The sequence below is a fragment of the Saccostrea echinata genome, unplaced genomic scaffold, assembly GCF_033153115.1.
Source record: "Saccostrea echinata isolate AGI-Se365-2 ecotype Australia unplaced genomic scaffold, CSIRO_AGI_Sech_v1 ptg000016l, whole genome shotgun sequence".
Taxonomy (NCBI): Eukaryota; Metazoa; Mollusca; class Bivalvia; order Ostreida; family Ostreidae; genus Saccostrea; species Saccostrea echinata.
The window spans coordinates 14,313,955-14,333,493 of record NW_026889765.1 but is presented as its reverse complement, the minus strand read 5'-3'; the positions used below and the strand labels follow the sequence as shown (position 1 = coordinate 14,333,493).

General features: G+C 33.2%; 2 protein-coding genes across 3 annotated transcripts in view; one reads left to right on the top strand and one right to left on the bottom strand.

The window, feature by feature from the left end:
* Positions 1-9,738, bottom strand: part of LOC133188465 (cytoplasmic 60S subunit biogenesis factor ZNF622-like) — a 29,606-nt gene extending 19,868 nt beyond the window's left edge. Inside the window, exon 1 of one of the 2 annotated variants that reach the window (XM_061323905.1) lies at positions 9,663-9,738. The gene's annotated coding sequence lies outside the window, so the exon portion shown is untranslated. The remainder of the gene's footprint in view (positions 1-9,662) is intronic. The other variant, XM_061323906.1, reaches the window with a different exon arrangement.
* A 239-nt stretch (positions 9,739-9,977) lies between these two features.
* Positions 9,978-18,554, top strand: LOC133188484 (large ribosomal subunit protein eL43). The gene is made up of 4 exons (XM_061323939.1): positions 9,978-10,020; positions 15,838-15,966; positions 17,059-17,141; positions 18,468-18,554. Exons 1-4 carry the CDS (start codon positions 9,979-9,981, stop codon positions 18,529-18,531), a joined length of 318 nt encoding a protein of 105 aa, XP_061179923.1. The 5' UTR covers position 9,978; the 3' UTR covers positions 18,532-18,554.
* The last annotated feature ends 985 nt before the right edge of the window (positions 18,555-19,539 follow it).

Here is a 19,539-nt window from a genome sequence, read left to right as displayed (position 1 = left end):
TCAAAAATTTGCATTGCTGCTATTGGCCCACACTCAAGTCATCATTATGACGAAATGACAATTATGTATTCATGCAAGATTTCCGAAAAATAGATATAATGTTGAAAGTATTCATCAAGTGCATGACACAAATTATTTAAGTTCAAAGTAATACTTTTTTAAAAAAAAAAATACTCAAAATTTTTAGTGAGGTAGGTACTAGTATTTGCCTCACTTGCCTCAACGGCCTTGATTATAAGGTAATCTAGTGACTTTACAAGATCTTAGTTACCAGGAGTAAGGAGTTTTTATCATGCACTAAGTATAAGGAGTATAATTTTTTGTGCTTGCTCATGTATTCATTAGAGGGATGTAAACCCTATTGGAATATAGCATAGTAGTGGAAAACTCGCTTCGTGGTTTGGAGGTCCTGCGTTCGAATCTCGCCCCCGGCACCGTGTCAAACCTAAGACGTTAACATAGGTAGTTCCCTCGATAAGTCCAGCATAAGAGTTAAATGTCACGGATCTTTTGGATAAGATCTTTTAAATTAAAACAGAGATTGCATGTCATGTAAGGCATTCAGACAAAAAAGATCCCCCAAAGCAGAGCTGTCTTCCTTTGAATGATGAATGGATTCAGATTTTTAACTACTTTGAATAAATAAATCAAAAACTGACTACGTAAACAAAAGTGACTAATTAAACAAGAACATTACACATAGTTGCCATTTACGATGTAAAGACTTTATATTTTAGACTATCTGTAAATAGGCGGTAGCCATGGCTACACTTGGAATACATTTTATGTGCTTAAACGCCCAATTTTTACTATAATTACATCATGTATGAGTTACATGACAAAATTCAATTGCCAATGGCAAGAGAAACAACAACAACAAAAGAGCTCACTTTGCATAAATAGGTTATAATTATAGCAATATCATACTTAAAGTATATGCCCTTTTGCAATGGTAACACAACAATGTGGCACAAAATTTTTTGCTTGGGTTTAATTTTAACAAAAAATTCCATCTAGTGATAAGATGTGGAGAATCGAATCTACAAACGGTAAGTCGCCCGCGTGGCGCAGTGGTTAGAGCGTTCGCTCTAGAGTCGCGGAGTAAGGAGTTGATCCTTATGTCGCGGGTTCGAATCCCACTTTGGGACGTGAAGACCGGTCCTTCGGATGAGATCGTATAAACCGAGGTCCCGTGTCGCAGTAGGTGCTTGCACGAAAAAGATCCCTCACTGCTCATTGGCCCTGCGTGCCGAGTATAGATCAAAATTTGCAGTTCTCCACCGGCAACTGGTGGCGTCTCCATATGAGTGAAAAATTCTCGAGAGGGACATTAAACAATAAGAAACAAACAAACAAACGAACGGTAAAACAGCAAAGTGGCACAAAATTTGTTGCATAGGTTTCATTTTAATTAAAAATATCCATCAAGTACATATAGAGAATCAAATCTACGAAATTAAATCTTTTAGATCCTGTTAATGCAAAGAACACAAAAGTAGGTCCTATTTTGGTTATGATACTGAAAAGAAAAAAAATGTTCAATTTTCCTAATACATGTATCATTAGTAGTATTGTACCGTATGTTATAGTTTATTTGTTATTATTAGGTTCAGTTAGAGATTGTTTTGGGCCAGAATGAAAGCCAGGGTTATTGTTAATACTTTATATAATTTTTCCCCATATATTTTCCATAATACATGTATTACATGTAATACATAGCAACGCTCTATATTTAAAGTAAGTTCCGGACTTTTTAAAATTTGGAAATTTAGACCACACCATTGCCTATAAATTTGCATTCCACTTGTTTAGAATTGAATCTTATTTAAAAAAATATCAACACATAAAAACTTGCAGAGAGTTAATTAGAAATTACTTTTCAATATTATTTCCAAAGCAACCCTTGTTGATCAAAGTTATCTTCTTGTTTTTCTTTATATATCCAAATCATAATTTCTTTTATTTTTTAATGTTTAACCAAACAAGAAATATTAAGAAATTATTGCTTTTCATACTTTGTTCCAATGTAACAATTTTTTTTTTACTTTTGGACACAGTCATTGCCACTTTTCTGAATTGCTGTAAACATTAATAATGGGACTCTGAACATGTTCATAAATGTTATTTTTCAAAATTTAGAGCACATTGCCATTGTAACCATGTAACATAGCAAAACATCTTTGCCTCATATGAATTAAAGGTATCCTTACATTGTCCATTTGCATACAAGATAGCACGCAGCTCTGTTAAGGCTGCATAAAGGGGGCGGGGCCTAATTTATACGGGAAAAGTTTACTGTGACATCACGCAAATATAGCAATTCCTCACAATAACAGAAAATGAAATAACAGAAAATGAAATCTAAGCTGAATAAGAGTAATGAACTACATCAAAACTTACCACTGCATTCATTTTTGTCGCTAGTTAAATCCCACACAGCAAGATATAAACAAGTCACTGATCGCAATGCACTTGTCGACATGACGTCATCATGGTAAAGTTTGACGCATTTTATGTGCAGTGAGAGGCGGATCAAGTAATTTTTTCACAGTGAAAAATACATTTTATTATTAAACAGAATTTTATTCGAAAATCTTAGGTAGACTATTAATACAGATCTGAAACGTTTGTTTAGTGCCATTATTTAAAAAATATCGAGAGAATGTATTGAATTTATTCTGCCGTGTTTTTGTCTACAGGGTGTGCATCTTTCACGCCGAGGTGCCTCATTAAATCGCCTTTTCGCAAGGGCATACACTTAATAGATCTTGACCATTTTTTGAATACACATAATGGAGATATTCCTTAAATTGAAAAGTGCTGCTGCTTTCCTGAAATCGATAGCATAACTTAATAAATACATAAAATACTTTGTAAAGGTCACACATATTTCGACATTAGCGAGATAACTTGAAATTTAAACTAATAAAATGCGAATTCTATTTAAAGCAGCAGCACTTTTCATAAACTACAAGTTGTGTAGAAACAATCTATTACTTTAATTTTTAATTTTAACTAGTGTATGCCCTTGCGATATTGAAATTTGTTTGTGACCTACATACAGTACACATTATATGCATTTATCACGTGACTATCAAATAACATGACCAAACCAAATTCAGTACAGAGCGGGGTATACAATGTTATTTCAAAGAATGTTAAAGTCATAAGATAATATAGTACCTTTACAAAATTAAAATTCATTTTAAAAAGGTATGTATTTATGCACGTTTATATTCTGTTGATTTCTTCGAAGTACGCCTTAACAGTGCTGCGCATGTTGAAACCATTAACTCACATAAGGCAAATATTTGTTGCTATGTAACATGGTTACCATGGCAACGTGCCCTACATTTTGAAAAAAAATAACATGTAAGAACATGTTCAGAGTCTCATTATAAATGTCTACAGCAATTCAGAAAAGAAAAGTGACAATGACTGTGTGGAAAAGTCAAAAAATTCTTTGATAACACATATAGCATGTTTGAAGAAATTCTGTGACTATGTATTCTCCTGCTCATATATGAAGGTCAAATTAATTGCAGAGAATGAATCTTTCAAACACTCAATGAAATCAAGTGGTTGTTATGTTCTCAAAATTGTTTCTATGAGAAATTTATATAACAAAAATACTTTTATGAGGTCCAAAATACATTTTTAATTTTGCTAAACTGCAATTTTAGGACTAAATTTGAAACATTTCTTACCACTGTATATGAATATCTGCCAAAATTAAGCTTTGTGGCCTTGTTGCTATGGGGAATTTGCTGTTGCCATGGAGATAAGTAACTGTACAATAGTCTTTAATTTGCTAAGAAGTCTGATATATGTTTTATCACTTTAAAATTTATTTCTAGCACTCTAATATAACAATTTATACAATTTTTGTGTGTAACACTGCACAATTATTCACTATTTATCTATCAAAACATCCATTATTGTTGCTAGGCAACGGACACTAACTTTCAAAAACCCCACGTGTTTGAATTCGGATTTCGTTAGAGACATTCCTCTACTTTTATGTGATATACATGCAAAAGCTGAAATTTTTAGATGCAAATTTTAATTTGACCTTGAATATTGCCAAACTCAAGAAAAATACTGAATCAGCAAAAATTGCCCAACATGTATATCTTCCAATGTCTATTACAGAACTAACTTTAAATCTGATATCTTCGTGTTGGGTTGTTAAAACACTTAAGATGTGTATCTTCTTTATGCTAGTGAAGAGGAATAATTTTATTCATATTTACATTTCATTTCAAGTCTTAAAAGATAAGTGACTTTTTGTCCTACCACGTGGAAAAATTGGCCGGTTGCTAGGGAAATTTCTTTGGCCAGGTTTCCATAGTAACCATGAACTAAAACATTTTTCAATTTACATACATGGATCATAGTGCAAGAGAAATCTATGTGTGGAAAATCATCAAACTCTGAGAACCTTCATGTATCACTTTTATACACATTTTGTCTGATTTTTATATGGACTGGTACTTAAATAGCTGAATTTTAGAAAATAGAATTATAAATAGATTATCAGAAAAAATATGATTTAATTCACTCAAAAATCTCCCATTTTTCTTTCAAAAATTAGTAAAAAGCCTGATTAATATAAATTTTAAAAAGCCAATTTACCTGTCCTCTATTCCAACAGGTGTTCAATAATCACTGTTTATACGGTAATTATATGTTTATACAGTTAATTATATGTTTACATAAAAATTCCACGTATTCCCGCGTAAAATCTTACCTTTTCCTACCTGATTTTCAAAAAGTGGGAATAGGTAGAATAAACCCTTCCAAACTTGTGTAACATCAAAGCTAGATCACTCAGGCTTATTGCTGAGCATATGATGCTGATGCAGTACCAAAAGTGGTGCAGATAGTTTTGTTTTAAATATAAAATTGAAATTTGAGTATAATATCATTTACAAAAAAAAATTATGTAAAGTTTCTGAAAAATTAAAATCTTAATTATGCAAACATTAGATTAAATTTACATAAAGAATAAAATACTCCCCCCCCCCCCATTTTTTTCTGAGTTAGTATTTTGCTATGGTAAATTTCCATTTAGATGCTGCTGCCCCCCCTCCCCCCCCCCCCCATTTTTTTTGCTGTAAGGTGGAGTACTGGCAAATTCCATGATTTGAAAAAAAAAGTACCAAAAAAGGGGGAGACCCCCTCCAATTAGGATATGGTAAAGTTTTTTTTGTAGGTTGCCCCCTCTATTTAAAATCATTGCTACAAGCCTGAGTCATAAGTATTCTTGCAACAACTGTGAATTTTTCCTCTTAGAAATATATTATTATTTGTCAAGAATTGGTAAATTTTAGAGCTTGGCTTCGGTCCCTCTGTTATATGTCTCTGGCTTCATAGAGTTGACATCTTTGAACAATCAACATGCATATGTATTTAAACTCTTATGCAGCAGTAATCAATGACTATCACTTCAGTTTTCAGTGTTGACAAATAGTACCGAAACTATGATAAGGGCATTCATTCTAAAACTGCTTTGAATGAGTATCTTTTAAAATTGAATATTTCAGATAATGCTTTGCATGTGTCAAAGAAGCAATGGTATTAAAGATTGTCTTTAAAAGAAATGATATACATGTATAATTAGATTAGTCTAGAATGAATAATCTCATGTATGGATTAACAGATGCTGAACATATTCAATTTTACAGTTTTAACACAGATAAACTTTCGTAAAAAAAAAATTCTATATTCTAGCAATATTTCATCACTCTTTTCAGCTTTTTGCAGCAGTAAATATTTAGTTTTAAGAAATGTGAAATGAGTGAAAATCCAATCATTCAGTAACTTTTATTATTATTATTACACAGGCACCTGACGTTACTTATTTTTTTTTAAATTAAAAAAAAATATACCCCCTATGTAATAACTGGTAGGAGGTCTATGTAATAATTCGGTAGGGGGTATATTTTTTTTATTTAAAGAAAAAAAAATTTTATCTAAAGAAAATAAGTAACGTCAGTTGCCTGTGTATTACTATTATTACAAGTTTAGCTTTTAAAAAAAGCTTAGAGAGTCAGCCAGTGGATTTTTCTATCTATGATAATTAAAGTTTTAAAGCATCCGGAAACAGAAATTTTGTTGAAGGAAAAATGTTTTCAGCATTTATTTGTATCTATATATAGCAGATTTGGTCACTTTAATATTTGAACCTTATTTTGTGATAGTTTTTTCGCATGAGTACAGATGAGAACAGAGGTTTGGGGTTCAAATGATCCCATGTATGCAGATTCTTGCATTATTTTGTCAATTATAAAAAAACAGAAAGTTTATTCATCCAAATTCAAATTCACGTAGCATAAATCCATAAAAAGTCAGTAGCCGATCTCATAAGGCTAATCTAGGATTTTACGAAAAGGGGGGGTCGCCACATAGACGTTTAGGCAGTTTTCACAACCCCCTAACTCCCCACTCCATTTACAATACCTTTGCTCTAGTATGTAACATCTTGTAGCCAGTTTTAAGACTTTCTATTAAGTTTTTTTATGACCTCTTTCTTTGATCTTCCTAAGACTTTCGTAAGTTCAAACCCCCTTGACCACCCCCTTCTTGATCAGCCCTTTAATCTTGTCAAAAACGTTTACTCAAATGTTACACTTTTATTTATAAAAAAGATAAAGATGCACATTCATAAGACTTAATAGATTTCAAAAACACAATAATTAATCCTTCACAATAATAAGGAAGCAGGAATAATACAGACACAACAAAATATCCAAAAGACTTAAACTCAAGAAGCAACGAAGTTTTCACAATTCAATCTCTACCAGAGGGCGCTCCGCAAGCTTCAGGTGTTACTGAAGCTTGCGGGTTGCCCTCTGGTAGAGATTGTCTCAGTTGAATCACTCTCGGCAACTTGCGTTTAGGCAATGGAGGAGACACCTTTATCCCCGCAATGCCTTAACATCCATACTAAACCCCATTATTGAGATTATTAAAATTTATCAAATACATCTTCTTGTAATATTTAGAACATGAAAATATTAAATATTTGCTGAAACGTTTAGCCTTTATTTTGCATTATATTTTATATTTTAGTTTGCTGACTTTGTGAATTTGTCCTAACGATTGGGAGAAAATTCTTTCATAATGTAAGGAGCATACAATTTTGAGAAATATATATACAGTACAACTGCAATGATTTGGGCCGTGGATATCGGACTGGGTAGCTCAGTCGGTAGAGCGCCTGACTAGTGATGCAGGGGTCCCAGGTTCGATTCCCGGTCCAGCCATACATTTCCTCCTTTCCCGTTACAGATTTGGTGCCATGGACCACCCCTGAACTTGCAAGTGAAAGTCCTGCCAGGGGCTAATTAGAACTTGGGTTGTGTCTTCGAGGGCAAAGACAATTTAAGGAGGGAGGAATGTAATGGTTTGGGCCATGGATATCGGCCTGGGTAGCTCAGTCGGTGAGAGCACCTGATTAGTGATGCAGGAGTCCCAGGTTCGATTCCCGGTCCAGCCATACATTTTCTCCTTTCCTGTTCAGGGTTCGACACTTACGTTAGTCCTTGGTCTTAGACATTTTCATTTACATTTACATTTTCATTCGGACTAATAAAATCTATGGCTTATTAGTCCGAGCGGACCAATAAAAATTTCTGCAAAACAAAATGAATAAATTACTGATGTTCTATTCTTGACAACTTTTACTGGAAAACCCCGCATGTATTTTTTAGCTTTCTAGCTTCATGGTGGGTAATTCAGAGTCAATTCAGAGCTTAACTTTACGAGTACTTTACGAGTGATTGATGTTTAGCAATAATGATTTGGTATGACACATAAAAATGATGTCGAACGTTTTGGACGTAATATATAGAGAAAAAAGAACGAGATCGGGAATACAAACTAATCGACAGATTTCAACAAATCTGAGAAATAGATACACTTATCATTAATGCTTTGTTTATTTCAAAAAAAAAGTACAATATTGTTATGTTTATTTTAAATTAATCGGTACAAAACATTGACGTTTCCTTTTTGACCATACATGCCAACTTTCCCGATTTAGGCGGGATCCTCCCGATTTTACCCTTTGATCCCGCTCTCCCGATCGGGAAAGCAAAATTGCCCTAAAATCCCGATTTGAAAGAATTTCACCCTAAAATTTCCGATTTTCAGAGTTTCCCTACCGCAATATTTTGTCAATCAGGATTAGAATATCAGACTTGTTTATTCAATGCACACAGATTAGTCCTTTGTTTATTTAACTCAGACAGAGGTGTTAATTAGCCACAGGAAATCACTTCTCGCTTGAACGCACACAGCTGTCCAGGTACAGGTAACATATAGCCTGGAGCAGTTAGGGGATTAAACTTTTCAGTCAGAAGGGGTATGCATAGTGAAACACATAGATTTAGGGGTTAATTAAATATCATTTTATTAAAAACAAAAATTAAATACAGTGATATGATAAACTATCAACAAAATCGGAATTAACACTGATTAATCCTTGTTGATCGTTTCTTAAAAACGAAAGTAGAAAACAACAAAGCATAGCTGCTGATTTTATCTGCTTGTAATAAAAATATTGTAAATTTTACCGGTTAAAATGAGATAAAAATAATTTAGATGAAACAAAAAAGTCTTATACCTCAAGTACACTGAATCCCCCCCCCCTCCCCCCCATGTAATATGACAAGGGAATACCCACACGACACTGCCAGGATTAATATGAAAAAGTTCATCATGATTATAACAATTTTAATTTTTGTTTTGGATAGGGGGTATCCTTGTTATAAATAATTGATGATCTCAAGAGTAAATTCATTTCTTCAAATTGTTTTGTGTGTGTGATAAAATTAATCATCATGATGTCTACTTATTAATAGGGAATAAAATGACACTTCTATTTAAAGTACATACCACAAACAAATTTTCCTATCTCTCTCTCTCTCTCTCTCTGTCTCACACTCACACACTCACTCACACACACAATGCATTGCAATTTTTCAATATTTCTTTCAATTTAATGTCTAATAAGGAAATTCTAATTGTGTAAAATGTAAATATAGAATTTAACAAATGTTTCCCAGAAACTGTACAGTAACAAAACCTTATATATATTTCTAAAACTTTGCAAAAAAATTTATTTGAACTGAAAGTTGTACATTTTCACCAAATTATGTGTCTTTTTCAAACATAATGTTGTTAAACTAAAAAGATATTTGAATTTTGGAAGGAAAAAAATTTGTTTGTATTAATTATTCTTAAATTGTATTAACAAGTGATATTGATATTATAAATTAAAAAAAAAATGGGATAAACATTTATTTTCACGACAAAATGTCGCGAATTTAAAGCTTTGAAAATTGTCATCACGCGCAAAATCCCCCATGGGAATTTTCAAAAGTTGGCATGTATGTTTGACGGACTCCAGAAAGAAGCACTAGTCTGGCCGGACTAAAGCCTAAAAATGTTAGTGTCGAACCCAGTCTGATTAAAACCAACCCCCCTTCTCCTTTCACTCGTCAGGACAGGAGAAGGGGAGCTGGTTTTAATCAGACTGTGTCGAACCCTGCTGTTACACAACAATTATTTCTTGATATTATGTAAACCAACCGCAACTTTTAAAGCAGCTAAGATATAATTTAAAGTCCTATTTGTCCTCACAAACAATGTCTTACCTGTTACCTGAATTAATGTTTGAAAGAATTTTCCACCCGATTCTTGCAATTTCACAACTGCACTGACAGTGACCCACCTGCAACCGGATAAAAGCAAATCAGCATAAGAAACAAAGCATATTCAGAACCTTTCCGGACATTTAATTTATTTATATATTTCGTGATATGAATATTATTTGTAATGACTTATGTATGTTTCATAGTGTTGATATATAATTATTTAGGCCAGGAAAAATATTTTTTTCGCTTCTCCAGAATCGTTTTCGCAATCCCGGAATAATTGTGGCTATTTACCCATTTTTTTCTTCACTCTTCCATGTTTACTTCCTTTTACTACTACAAGAGGGGAAGAATCATGGTGGGTGATAGATGTTGTGTTAAATCAAATGAAATCGGAACGAATTTTAAACATCTGTCGCTGTAGAAGTAAAGTTCAATAAACGGAATGAATTACATTTGAGATATCAAGTCAATTTTGATCAATCAAAGTTTGAAATGGTGTAGGCTTAACGTAAAGTGAAGAAGAGTTGGATTTCTCCACAGGGACTCGGTTTCAGAATGGTGTACTTTATGTAGTGTTATTTTTCTATGTCTGTCTAAATAAGCTGCAGATATGTAGCTTGGTGGTATGAAAAAATTGGGATGGACGACCAAAGAGGTACAATGGCATCCATATTGTAATAGTTTGTGGTTGGGGGATATAGGCATGGATAGCTCTGACATTTGGTAGAGCACCTGACTAGTGATGCAGGGGTCCTGGGTTTGATTCCCTGTCCAACCATACATTTTCTCCTTTCCTTTCATATATTCATTACGCACAAGTTGTTCTTGGTTCTGGATGAATTTCTCTAAATTTTATACCTCAATATATAGTCAAATGCACAAAAGCTCAATTTCAAAAAATTCTTTAGACCTCTATTGACTGGAGGCCGGTCCTTCAGATGAGACTGTATAAACCGAGGTCCCATGACACAGTAGGTGCTGGCACAAATAAGATCCCTCACTGCTCTATGGCCCTGAGTGCCGAGTACAGGTCAAAATTTGCAGCCCTCCACCAGCAAGTGGTGGCGTTTCAATACGAGTGAAAAGTTCTTGAGAGGGACGTTAAACAACAAACAAACAAAAAAACTACTCCTGTTGTTGACATATGTCTTAAATGCATTCAATAGAATTATCTAGCCACCAAAATTGGCAGTATAAATAGGCAAAATCTTCGATGGTCTTAATTTCAGGCCCAGGAGGGCTGTGAACAACATTTTTAAAGATACACACGCTACATAAACGCGATTTTTTATGAAACAAAATGATTAAATGATTTGAGAAATATGATGTATAATAAAAAATAATTGCTTTCCACAAAGTTTTACTAAATAAGTTGTAATTACAAAACAATTAAGCAAGACCTGCAATTAAGAATTCAACCTATTCATGAATATTGATGAAGGAAGTGTGTAAACAGTATATAGACACGCATGTTCACAGGAAATCATAGACAACGAGGTACAATGCATTTTGAGTACGAATTTGAATAAAGTTAATATCTGTCATCACAGAGTAGATAGTTAATACTGGTTGTTTTCAAAGATAAGTATCTTTAAGCATAAAACTTATGCCATCCATGTCAAAAGTTATTTTGTATACCAAACGGCCTACCTCGTTTTCTTGACACCATTTTTGTTTATCAATCTGAAAGTAGCGACGGTGTCACATGATGCATGAATTTAAAAATAGGCATTACTATCCTAGTAGGATAATAAATAATTATAATTTGAGATCTTTATAATGCGTTCATTTCCAGTGGTGTAATTTACAATATTTTCGTAACTTTATTTGGTAAACAAAATAAATAAATTTCCAGCTTTATTTTTAACTGACGCAAGTTATAGCATGTATATCTTTAAGGAATGTTTTGTTGAGGAAATAGTAAAAGAATATGTTGGGACAGTGATAGGGAAGGCCACAAAGGTCAATGGAACTATGTGCAACTGTCAAAATTTTGAATGGGCCATTTGAAAATAAATGAGCCATCTAAATTAAAATATTCTAAAGGGCCATTTAAAGAAATAGCAAAATGACAAATATGAAATACGAAAGAAAATGTGTTTTTTATTAACCAAATTTTATTTTTCAAGTAGTTAGTGCAGCAAATTTTAGGGAACTTGCATTCAATATAATTTACCTGTATTTTTTAATCAAAAACATCAAAATTTTGATTTAGCACAGGAAATGAATGAGGTAATGTACCTTAGTTGCACATTTAGTGCATTGTATAGCAGGAAGCAGTTTTCAATGGTTTTAAGGATATACCAAAGGTTTCCAAATGCTAGAATTTAATTTGCATGTAATTCTTTCATTATCAAAGATAACATAATAAAAGTATATATCATTTGAAAGCTTGTTAAATTTACTATTTAATTATCTTAATTTAAACTTTAATTAATAACTTATTTAAATATTAATGTAAATTTTAGTGCTTAAATATTTTATAAATCAACTTTTTTGTATTTAACCCCTCAAAGTGGTCATTTTGCCTCAAGGTAGATTAAAGACTGAACTTAAAAACTGTATCTCAGATTTTTGATAAATCTTCTAATTCAAAAGTTACAGCCATTTGCCCTTCAATGTTACCAATTTATTAGCCTAATTTAACATTTCCCTCAATAATTCCAAAACTAAGCTAGATATCAAAAATCTGAGATACGGTTTTGTGAACACACATTTGAGAAGAAGCCCATCCAATTTTCAGAGAAATTGGTCAATAAATGAGGGAGCTGAATCCTTTGAAATAATACCACAAACTGTCTGATCTTACTTTACAGTAGAGGGCAAAAACCCATTACACAACAAAATCTGCCAAAGCTAGGAATATATGACACCTTGGAGATTCAGCTTTGGATACCTGTCACTTAGCCATATTTCCTATGCATATTCACAAGAATGGGAGGTTCTTTTCTGTATTAAGATGCTTTTAATTAAGTAAAATAGGTTCAATTCTGAATCAGAAAGATTTCCCGGCAAAATGGCAAGAGCTAAGCTCCACCTCCTATTTTATGGTCATCAGTGATCTGTTAGATCTCCTTCTCTAAATCTAGAGTCCCTGTAGTTTAATTACTGATAATCTCTTTGTGGCTAGTGAAGAATTCCCCAAGTGGTCACAGTGATTTATTGCGTCTTTCATGAGCAGGCAGTCACAGATCAAATCAGAAGCTTCAATAACGGAACATTCACATGTGGTAGTGTTTATGTTTCATTATTATTAAATAATTAGAAAACCATTTCATAATTACCAAGAATTTTACATGCATTATAAAGCAGTGATTAACTTCTTTTTCTTAGCCAAAAATCTCAAAATTGTTGAAAATCTTGAAAAAAGCCTTTGGTGTATCCTTAACCAATGAGATTTAAATTAGGTGGCAGAGGATAATTTGAGATTAATTAAGTTAATGGTCAAAAATTAGAAAAAGTAAAGACACCTAAAGTTTGAATGCAAATTATAGGTGATCTTATTGCTAGAATTTTGTGTGTGCATTTGGAGGGAAGTGGTGGCCTTGTATATTTGATTAATATGTGAGACTATAGTGTCACTACTACTATTCATAGGATATGGATTGGAAATACATGTAGGAAACTAAAATCAAAGATCACTCATCCAAGATTTCCTCAGAAAAGCGGGGTGGGTTCATAGGATGAATTGTAGGTTGAAAAGGAGGTGGTTGAACCAATTTCTCTTGCTGTTTAGTGGTATGTACAGATGTTGGTCTGAATTTTGTGTGGTAGTGTAGGGCATTAGCAAGGTCTTGGGAGCTGTTGCAAATCTGGCAAAATGGTGATATAGGTTAAATTTTCGTGAAATTTTGAGCTTGTACCTGTGTCATGATTGGGCTCAATGTGTAAGTTGTACATGTTCTAAAAGCTTCAAATTCCTCAAGGGACTAAAACATGCCATTGTTGCATGTATTGAGAATTAAAAATTTCCCAATGCACATTTTACAAGCAGCTCAATATCAGGAAAACATCAATGTTTTGATTGCCAAAAAGACCTGTCCTCTGCAACCTTAAAATGACTGCAATTGAAACAAAAGAAAAACAAGAAAGGCATACGCAAAATATTTCCAACTAGCATAGCTAAAAATTGAATGCGCACCTTGTCTCTGCCAGTGGATGATCTAGTGCGCCAATTTTCACCTCAGTGTGACTGGAGCAAGCCCTTCCCAATCACTTTTAGGAACACATGCCTAGTAACATTTTGAGATGGCTGTTTGAAAAAACATACAGAAATGAATCAAGCAACAGCACAGTTTTTTGTGCCCAATAAATATACACTTTTTTCAATGGATGGCACTGCAGATCTCCATTCGGTTTAAATTTTTTTCTTGGAGCTACAGTTCTGCAGATGTGTCAAAAATATACAGGTAAACTTCAGTATCTCAACATCCAAAATGCCGACAATCTGTGATATGTCAATATCCATCCATGGTCCTGGCAGTATTTACTATATAAATGATTGGCAAATTGAAAAAAAATCAGATATGTTGACCTCAGTGTTGTTGACTATCCCGCTTATCTCAATGTATGTTCACAGTGCAAAGACAAAATTTACCTTGTGTATGTAAACATCGGAGCAATTTTCTTCTCGACTAAACCTAACTGTTAGTCAGATGGTCGCTCATCGTGCTTGGACAACTCTGTGTATCTCGATATTTTAGGAAATTTACACTGGTCTACCGTCTGGACGCCTCTACACATAGAAGTAATCCCTTAGTGTGCTTTCAGTTTTATTGCTAGGTATTGAGGACATTTTGGTTCACTGCATTTTATAAGGCATACATGTGCAATTCGGCAGACAATAGAAGGGAATTAATTGATCATTTTTGAAGCTAGATCTCATCCGACTCTGGAACGAAAAGTACAAGATATTGATAAAAATCAAGTTTGGATCAAGGAAGGCAGAGTTGTGGAAAACTTTTTCAGATGGCCAGTCATTCGGACTGGTAAGAAGGCAAAATAAGCCGGTCCGGGGTGATTTTAGCCGGTCCAAAATAATAAGTCACAAAATTTTTAAAAAAGCATAATATTAATGTACTTCATTACACATCTATTTACTTCATAATAATATAACATTCAGTCTCCATTTCCAAGCCCTCTTCCGTTTTCGGTTTTTGCATTTTAACAATACTAGATTTACCGCTTTTGGGCAGGTGACAATGCTAATTCAGCATAGTAAACATAATTTTTTTGAAACATTTATGCATTTGGGAATTTACATTAACATAGAAAATGTGTTTAAAAAAAAAAAAGAAATTCTGTGCATCGATAATAAAGATATCAACACGATCAATGGAAAAAAAAAACAACTGAAATCCTGGACAGTCGGAAGTACTAGATTTACTGCTTCCCCAACTGTGTTCAATTTTTTCTGTCGAAATTTTTCATATTTAGCTTGTCTTTATCTGTTTCTTTATGTTTTTTTTTTTAGCTAATTCTACCTCAATTGTAAATTTAATGGGTCATGAGGCCATGCTGGTTTCGCTTTCATTTATAGCCTCGATCTTGTGTAAAGAAAGTATTACGCAATCGCATATAAGGTATACGATAATCGGGCTGGAAAGTGCGCCAATGATAAATGGAAAAACAAAAACAAAACTTTAATCAAAAAAAGGACCATTCATTTGGACTGACATCAATGGCATTTTTACCGGTCACACGCATTTTACATCAGTTTTGCTGGCATGATTGGCAGTTTTCCACAACTAGGAAAGCCCCCTGGAATCCAAGACAGCGAGTGTAAACTCTTGTTTTTTTTATGTATATCGAAACATGATTAAAAAAAATGCAAATTTCAGTATTTTTATTATAATCATTATATTTATAGACAGACTTCTAAAACACAAAATTCACCATCCTGAAACCGAGCCCCTATGGATTTCTCGTGTAGAAGTGTCTTTTCACAACATTAAACTGCATGACCTCTTTGATCCAATTTCTTTTCATCTGGAGATTTTTGACATTTAAAATTATAGTTACATTGAAAATGTCGGGGAAGGATAGAACCTTCTCCTTGATCGTAATATTAACTTGCTTTTATTCTTGCTCTCTGGATCTGCCCATGGACAATTTTATGCTTGATACAGAAGCAATACTAGTGTAAATGTCTTCTTTTTTTTTTACTTATCAGGCAAAGAGAACAAAAAAGGTTGGAATTTGTGGAAAGTATGGAACGCGATATGGGGCTTCCCTTCGAAAAACCATTAAGAGAATGGAAATCTCTCAACATTCTCGATACACATGTCAGTTCTGTGGAAAGGTTTGTAACAGTATTATACTACATGTGATGTTGGTAAAGAAATGCATTATGCGCCATTTGGATAACATATTTCAGTCTTCTAGAAAACTCTATGAACGGTTTAAACCCGTATTGCACAATGGAAAACAAGTCATGTAAAATTATCAGTATTACACAACGTATTTAGTGTATTTTTGCATTTTAAATACATAATGTTGCACCATATCAGGAAATTCCTCTGGATATTCTGATTGACTCTGCATTTTGTTTTCATGTGTATCATGATGAAGTTGGTTTTAGTATTATAATCAGATTAACTGATTTTTAAATGAATTACATTTTTGACAGTAGATGAGATGTCACATGTGCTGAAATTTTCCATCTTGATAATGGTTACTGCAAAACTGAACTAATTAACTGACTACTTTTTTTCTTCTAATGATGACAACATATATTGGCTGAAAGTACCTCTGAAAAAAAATCTTCAGTAGACCATACAGTGCTTAAAATTTTGATTTATTGGTTTAAAATTGGACGATGTTTCTTTGGCTTCTCGGAATAGAATTATCTTTGAAAATCTTTCCTAATGCTACTCCCCTAGTTTTGAATTTAATTCAGTAAAACTAACAACAAATTTTGAAAAGACCAGGATACACAATTCTTTAAATTCAAAACAAAAAGTTTTAGTCAAGATTCAGTTATACCTACAGTCTCATCAGAGACTTCTGTCTGGTTATTTCCTGGTTTTATAGCTTCAGTCTTGTCAGAGACTTCTGTCTGGTTATTTCCTTGTTTTATAGTTACAGTCTCGTCAGAGACTTCTGTCGGGTTATTTCCTGGTTTTCTTCTTTTTGAATGACGGTCAGAAAATGATCTGCAGAACTGTGAAAGGTCAAGGTCTTGCCTTAAGTTTAATTTTATTAGAAGAGTTGTATATCGCTGTATTTTCAACATTCTGAAATTCAAATATACACACTACATGCCAAAAGCTTAGGAATAGCATATCTCATTAGCTGCTATAGAAGTTATGAAATGAAACTCTAAAACAAATATAACCTGAGAGTATAGTTTTTTTTTTAGGAATAATTTGATTCAAACCTAAAAATTTTTAAGGATGCCATGAAGAGGAAAGCTGTGGGGATCTGGAGCTGTTCTAGATGTAGAAAGACGGTGGCAGGAGGTGCATGGGTATACAGGTAATAATTATTATAGAATTCAGGGCTACTCTAGTCTACCCTAAACCAGGACTCCAGAAAATTTCAGGCGGTACCACCCATAGAATTTTCTCTGCATTTGCTGATGCTTCCTATATTTCCAAAAAAAAGAAAGATGTGAATTATCTTCTTAACCAACCAACCATAGAATTGATTCATTCATAAGCTCCCGAATGGATAGAAGAAAATTATATTGTTTACCTGGTTTCAGATAGATTTTTAATTTGAATTGCCCTCACCTTTGGATAAACAGGTTTATTATTTTTTTATGCATGATAAGTTGTCTAGTTGGGCGGCATTTGTAATTTTACTCACTTGTAGGTTTATATGAATGGTCACAGAAAAGTTAGTCATCTGTTTGTCTCAAATAGTGGATTTTTAAAAATTTATTTGACATAGAAAATTCATAGATAAAAAGCTGCCATTAAATTTTATCAAACAAAAAGTTCACTTGGTCATGCCTGCTCTACAAAACATTGGCAGACAAACCTAAAGAACTTAAAAGAAGTTACATGTAAGTATTTAATACAGAGAAAGTTCGTTTTCATGAACTCATTGATGGAAAAACTTAAGAGATATCCAATGTTTAGAGATTTTGAAGGTGAAAACTTGGAGAAAAAAATGGTTTGGATTTCAAGAAGACCTTGGCATACCTGTCGTATTCGGGATATGGATGTTTGAGATACCAAAGTTTATATGTACTTCTTTGAACATATTCATGTTTGAAGGAAAATGTCTATATTGTGAATTTTTTATATGGCTATAACAAATTATGGATATAGAGAAGTTAATTCACAGGTCCCCATGACTTCACTATAAGAGAGCTTTACTGTACAAGTAATGCTAATTATAGAATTCAGGCATCTCTCAGAAGCGCTTGATATACAACATATAATACTTGTAATAGAATTCAGCTAATAGTGGGAGGTGCTTTGGTATGTTGGCAATACTAATTAAAGAATTCTTAAACAAGTTATACCAGTGGTATAGTTTATGAATTCTGCATATTGAAAAATAGCATTTTTTTATGTCTTGTTCCATTTTCCTAAATTAAGTACATGTATTTATGTAATCATTCAACCTTAAGGGTAAGTGACCAAAAAAATGATGGAACACAAAGACACAAATAGACACATTCATATTTTCTGTACTTCTGGAGCAGATCCAAAGGTGCTGGAAAATATAATACCTGGTAGTAGAAAATCAGGGTCCACTGAGCGAGAAACTTCTTTACATAGAAAAATGATAAGCATGATAAAGCATCATTAAATAATAAAAAATGAACAGTGTTTTTGTTTTGTTTTACAGCACAACAGCCGCTGCAACAGTTAGAAGTGCCGTCCGTCGTCTGCGTGAAATGAAGGAATCTTAAATAAATTAAATCCCCAGAGCAAATGTTGTTTTCTTGTCATTGCTGAATACCTAGAAGCAGAGAAGAATATTTATACCCCCCGCAAACGAAGTTTAGGGGGGGTATATTGGAATCAGCTTGTCCGTCTGTCTGTAGACGAGATTTTGTCCGGACCATTTCTTGGAAACTGTTGCAAGGATTTGTCTGAAAATTTGTACACTTATTCTTTGCCATATGAAGGTGTGCACCTGGTATTTTCATCATGATTGGATAATTTTTTTGCATTTTACAGGTGTTTTTTTCATTTTTATTATGTGGTTTTGTCCGGATCTGTTCCCAGAGACTATTGCATAGATTTGTATGAAAATTTGTACACTTATTATTTACCATATGAAGTTGTGCACCTGGTATTTTCAACATTATTTGATAATTTTTCTGCATTTTACAGGTGTTTTTTTTTATTTTTATTGACTTAGTCATTTCGGGTTCATGTCAAAGGTTTGAGACATAGAATCTAGAACATCTGTACAAAAATGTGAACTACAGCTTAAAACTACTCATTAGAACTAAAAAAAAAAAATCACAAAGTATTAAAAACAGTTTTTACATTACACAGCAGATAGAGTAAATCCATTTGTCCCTTGGGAGTAATGAGTGGACATGCATCCAGTTAAAGATTAATTAATGAGTTCAGTGTGGGAAGCTGTTAGGGCATCTCTGATCAAGCAGGTCTTATCTATACCTCCGGGGAATTGGGCAGAAAGAAATAAAGATCTCTGTTGTTTAAGTCTCTTAATTGTAATTTATGTCTGTCAAAATACATAGTTACTGGAACCAGCCTTTTATTTTTAAAATGAGTTTGATATAAAGGTATTAAAATCAATTTGATTTTGTATAATAATAATAAGAGTGTCATGTCTCACAAAGATGGCAGATAGTTGCAAACTATTTTTTCAATGTAATAAAAAACACTGTAATTATTAGTATTGATGTTTTATTAGGCTGCACCTTAGTTTCATTTATGAAATA

Excerpts from the sequence above, each read along its gene's own strand:
- LOC133188484 (XM_061323939.1), top strand. The coding sequence starts at position 9,979 with ATGTTTACTTCCTTTTACTACTACAAGAGGGGAAGAATCATG. Across the intron at positions 15,967-17,058 it reads CATGTCAGTTCTGTGGAAAG|GATGCCATGAAGAGGAAAGC; the intron begins GTTTGTAACAGT and ends AAAATTTTTAAG. Across the intron at positions 17,142-18,467 it reads GGAGGTGCATGGGTATACAG|CACAACAGCCGCTGCAACAG; the intron begins GTAATAATTATT and ends TTTGTTTTACAG.